This window comes from Penaeus chinensis, chromosome 27 (genome assembly GCF_019202785.1).
Source record: "Penaeus chinensis breed Huanghai No. 1 chromosome 27, ASM1920278v2, whole genome shotgun sequence".
NCBI lineage: Eukaryota > Metazoa > Arthropoda > Malacostraca > Decapoda > Penaeidae > Penaeus > Penaeus chinensis.
Window position 1 is genome coordinate 14,027,021 of NC_061845.1, and position 5,000 is coordinate 14,032,020.

A 5,000-nucleotide genomic window follows, 5' to 3' on the forward strand; every position below is an offset into this window, starting at 1 on the left:
CATGCTGACCCTCAGCTAGAGAAGGGATAAGACAAGGTGCAGCATTTATAAGTGAAGTTAACCGACTATCCAACTGGTTTGGATCTTTGTTAGTGAGCCAGTCTGAGGGTGAGCAAAGAATGATGCACTATGCCAGCAACCATGTTACACAGGTAGTAGGTGATGGGAGCTATGTGTCACGCTCGAGGGTACAGGGGAGTGTTGTCACACGAGCCAGGGCAGAAAACCATGTTGACTTTCATGCTCAAAATGATATACAATATGTTTCAAGGGGCCAGAGTAATCAGGTATCCTATCAAGTGACACATCAACAGGGGAAACAAGCTAAAAAAAGGAAAAGCTCAAAAGTAGGTGGTGCAACTCTTAGCCCACCTCAGGTAATCAGTTCCGACCTGAACTGGAGTCCTATCCCAAAACGACATGCTTCACCTTCAGAGAGTTTGTGTGTTGCACTTTATTGTGATGATGGCTGGGAAGATGACCAACCACTAGAGAAAACTACAGCTAGTCAATCAGTCCGACCACGTTTACCAAGTTGCAGCTATAAACGGCCAAATCGACCTTCCCTTAGAAGTCTCACCTTTACTGATGAAATATCGGATGACAACATTCCAGATCACTGTTCACTCACTCCACCTGTGAGTCCAGCAGTACAGCTTCGACCCTACACTAACCCCAGAGACACACCGACCCATCATCCACCACTTCTCCAGAGCCCTACCCACCGACTGGCTGCTCTGCCAGCGCATGATCTTACACTGGAATCTCTGCATGACCTGAATTGGTTACATAAAATGGAACCAGATGACCAGGTTGTTCTTGAGGTGCATGTCATATGGTCAATTCTTTCTCTAATGGTTGTACTATTAGCTTGCTATACTTTGCATCATCAGCCACTAACAGGCTGAAATTTAGATCTGAAACTAAGATGTAAGTGTATGGAAAGGTTTGTTATGTTTCTTTAACTTTTTTAAATATTATTTTAAATTTTTACTCCTACATTTTTTCAGTTTAAAGTTTCCAATAAGACATGCAAATAAGGATAAATTCAATTCCTGTCTTACTAATAAATAAGCAAATATTATTTTATTTTTGTACATATCATTGATTTTGGAATAAGTGTTTTCTTTTCTTAAGCTTCGTAAAACTCTGGTTTTAGGATTGAATCATCTTGTAATTACATGTCTGGTTTTATTTATGATATACTTTATAATTGATAACATCACTTGAAACTGTCAGATAACAGAAATATTTAATTTTTGTATTATGTAATAATAATAGTCTCGTCAGATTTTCAGAATTTATTTCATTACAGAAATAATACAGAAATATACAGTTAGGAGTGTTGAGTTACATATTTATATATTAATAAAAAATATAATACAAGCCATAAGTAGTTTATTTATTTATGATTAGGCTGTATGAACTGTATAACATTTCTTGATGTACATTTTATTATTAGAAAGGAAGATAAAAGTTTAAACTATTTTCCCATTCAAGGCTATTCATAACAGATGTAGAAATACATCATGACCCAGATATACTATTGACATGACAACTTGATTTGCTAATATTAGTAGGTCTATTGTATTTGTGATAATTTCAGAGAAATTTGAAAAGATTTTATTTTATTTATAGGCAAGTTATACAAAAAATGAAGTAATATTCATTCCACTGTTCATTTTTGTTTGTTATGATATGTCTGTTGTGTATTATTTGATTTGGAGATAACTTCAGGAACTCTTTGAATGATGATGTAAAGTAATGGTATTTCTGTCAGATTTCTTTTTTGTCAGTGAAATTTTAAGACAAGAACATATTTATAGTAGTTATAATTATGTTACTTGCAATAATGTTAAAGTGTTTTTTTTTATATGAGTGCTTGCAGTGATTCCCACATATGTTCAAGAAACTAGCACTGTTATTAGATACATTTATTATCTTGAATATTTTTAAAATGTTTTGAAATGATTGAAAGCCTGTTCAGAGGCTCTGTGGTATATGATTGTAATACACATGCAATACTAATGCTGCCATTATATCATTCTTCACTGCTGTGTGGTAATAGTAGTTTCTTGGAGGCTTGTGTAGTTACTGAAATGTCATTGTTTCTCTATTTTTCTTAAAGAGTAATAAAACCTTGTTGTATGTTGGTATATGATATATGAGTGCTATATTGCCACACAGATACCAGTACTAGACAGGTGATACTTGGAGAACCAATACTGTAGACACCAACCAGTGAAAAATATTTTATTTTTGTTAAAGGGATAACCTAGCAAATAGTTCAATTAAGAAATGGAAGCTAGTCAACCATAGCCTTACAGATACAATTAAAGTATTTAGGTTTGCTTACCTCAGAAAAGCAGTGTTACTGATTTTGATCTTTGATGATTTATTTTCCTTATTATGTAATCAAAGTTTTGTAAAACACTTAAATTTGCATTGGAAAAAATGTGTTTTAATTTTCTTTAAATGTGTATGATATTTGTATTTGGCCTGAGGTGAATTTAACAGTTCCTTTAGTAGGCTGCAATAAAATAAAATCATGAGAGATCACACTATGCTGAATTGTATGAAGTTGTAGGTCTAATTTGCCTGCTGATGATAATTTTCATTCTTAAATTTATAGGGTTTTTGACTATAACCTTCAATCTTAATTCTTCCAGGTTTTTGACAACAATATTAATTCCAGAATTTTAGATGTTTAGCAGTACAATCACCTATTTGCTGCTGATGAATATAATCCTGGGACTTTTTCTGATTTTCGATGTATGGTAATTTTCTTCAGTAAAGGTAGAGATTTCCCAAAGGAGGTCAGCATTTTTTATAAATATTATTGATTCATGGGGTATAGCTAGATGAAGATTATCATCAGGGCCTTCTTTGTTGTATCTTATATTATTTCTTATCTAGCACAAAGCTCTCATTTTTTGTGTTAATTGATTCACATAATTATAATTGTAATCATCATCATCATTGGAACCATCACCATTATCACCCTCCAGATAATCATAGTCATTATCATCATTCATTATTATCATTACTTTCCTCTGACTGGATACAGCATTATTACAATACAGTATAAGTGATTTTAGGAGTACAAACAAGAAGTACCCTATTGCTCTAGTTAGTGGTATTCTTACTGAAAGCAATTTTTTGTATAACTGATCATAGTTCATTTGTTACAGTGGTACTTAGTTTTCTTGGACTTGTTGGTTGGATGCTGTATGTCTTAGATTGAAGATATTCTGTGATTAATAGTCCTAGCTTAATAGATTCTTTAGAAAATGTTGCTCAAACCTTTCCAAACAATATTTGAACATAAACATTTATTGTATATATCACATTGTCTTTAGCTTGATACTGAATAAAACTATCAATTCATCTCAACTGAACAATATACTTAGAATAATGTTCTTCTTATAGATAAAAGTTTTGTTCCAACAGTACTTATCAGGAATGTTATGCAAAACTAACAAATTATTAAAAAGTTAGACTCAGTAAGCTAGGACCATAAAAGTTTATGGAGATGTCAGACTTTATCTTAATCTTTCTGGTTTATTTCCCTATATGGTATCATACAACAGCAGAATCTCACTATAGCAATGATATTACATTCGTTGCAGTAATGCTGTTAAAACTCTTGTAATTATGTAACACTTTCAAAAGAAATAAAGAGTGCAGATAATTTATCTTCCTTCCTATAGCTATGCCACTGTGTAGAGATCTGACAGAGACCACATGAGCAGTGTCATCTGTGAAAGCAGGGCAGTAGAAAATTTAAAAACTAAGCTTTTTTTATAAAGAGTATAATATATTTTGATATACTTTCCCTTCATCCTCCAGCAGGTGCCAAGCTATGCACATAAAGTTTTCTTAGACCTTTTTTTTTATCACCAAGAGTTTTTTCTTTTTTAATTAGGAAAGAATTTGCATTTCAGATATTTGTTAGACTATAATAAACTGCTGTAACTTTATATCATTGGCTATTCTTAACCCAATTTCAAAGAAAATGTATAGATAACAAAGAAGACAATGAGATTTTATTTCATCCATTATTTTTAGGTCATCATGAATTTATGATAAAGTATGCATGAAATTAGCCTAAGAAATCAAAGTACCACTGTATCATTTTTATATGACTTTTCTGGTTCTTAAAAATCTAATATAATGTTAGCTTATGCACCCCCAACAAAGATTGGATTATAATTACCTTAAGATATCCACAAAAGAGCAAAATACTTGTTTAGTAGCTTAACTGCAGAGCAGGAAAATATAATGATATTAATTTCCATTTGTTGTATGTTAGTTCACTTTTTTTTATCATACCGTAGCAAGATGTCCAAGAAAGGTAAGAGGGTAAGAGGTATGACCTTTAGTACCAAGGTTGTGACTGAACTGCAAGCAACATCCAATGATCAGAGGGCATTTGCTTCTGAATACTTTATGCATGTAATCATTGAAGTTTGTTTTCATTGTCTTTATTTTATTATCAGTTACAAATATACTATTTTTGTAAAAAAAGAAGAAAAAATCGGTGATATCGTAAAGCTCATGCCAAACCATTTTTTGTATTACTAAGAATTTTTGCTTTGGTTGTGAAGAAATACATTACTTCTACAACCAAGAGGTTGCAGTAAATAAATTCACATTAGTGGCTGATTACTGTCAAGGAGACAAATTTTAATGTGGATAACTAAACTTATGCAAAGTATGCTAACTAATGCACATGCAGTATATTTTATGTAACATACTTGTTATTCATAATATTGATAATAATATTAAAGATACTTGTCTTTATATTTCTCAAGAATGTACTAAAGAAAATTAGCAGGATAGTATGGCTTCCTAAAAGGAGAAAGTGCTAAATAATTATTTGAATCAAGATCAGGCTATTTTAGAGATAATCAATTGCTAATTCTTTAGAACTAAACATTTCTTCCTAGCTTCCTCTATCACCTTTTGCACCCTATTGGACCTGAAAATAATATGGAAAT

At 31.9% G+C, this 5,000-nt stretch overlaps 1 protein-coding gene across 1 annotated transcript in view; it reads left to right on the top strand.

Moving 5' to 3' along the window:
* Positions 1-5,000, top strand: part of LOC125039303 — a 16,620-nt gene that overhangs the window by 10,726 nt on the left and 894 nt on the right. Inside the window, exon 6 of the mRNA XM_047633142.1 lies at positions 16-5,000. This exon is cut by the window's right edge and continues 894 nt beyond it. Coding sequence (XP_047489098.1) covers positions 16-908 — 893 coding nt within the window. The 3' untranslated portion in view covers positions 909-5,000. The remainder of the gene's footprint in view (positions 1-15) is intronic.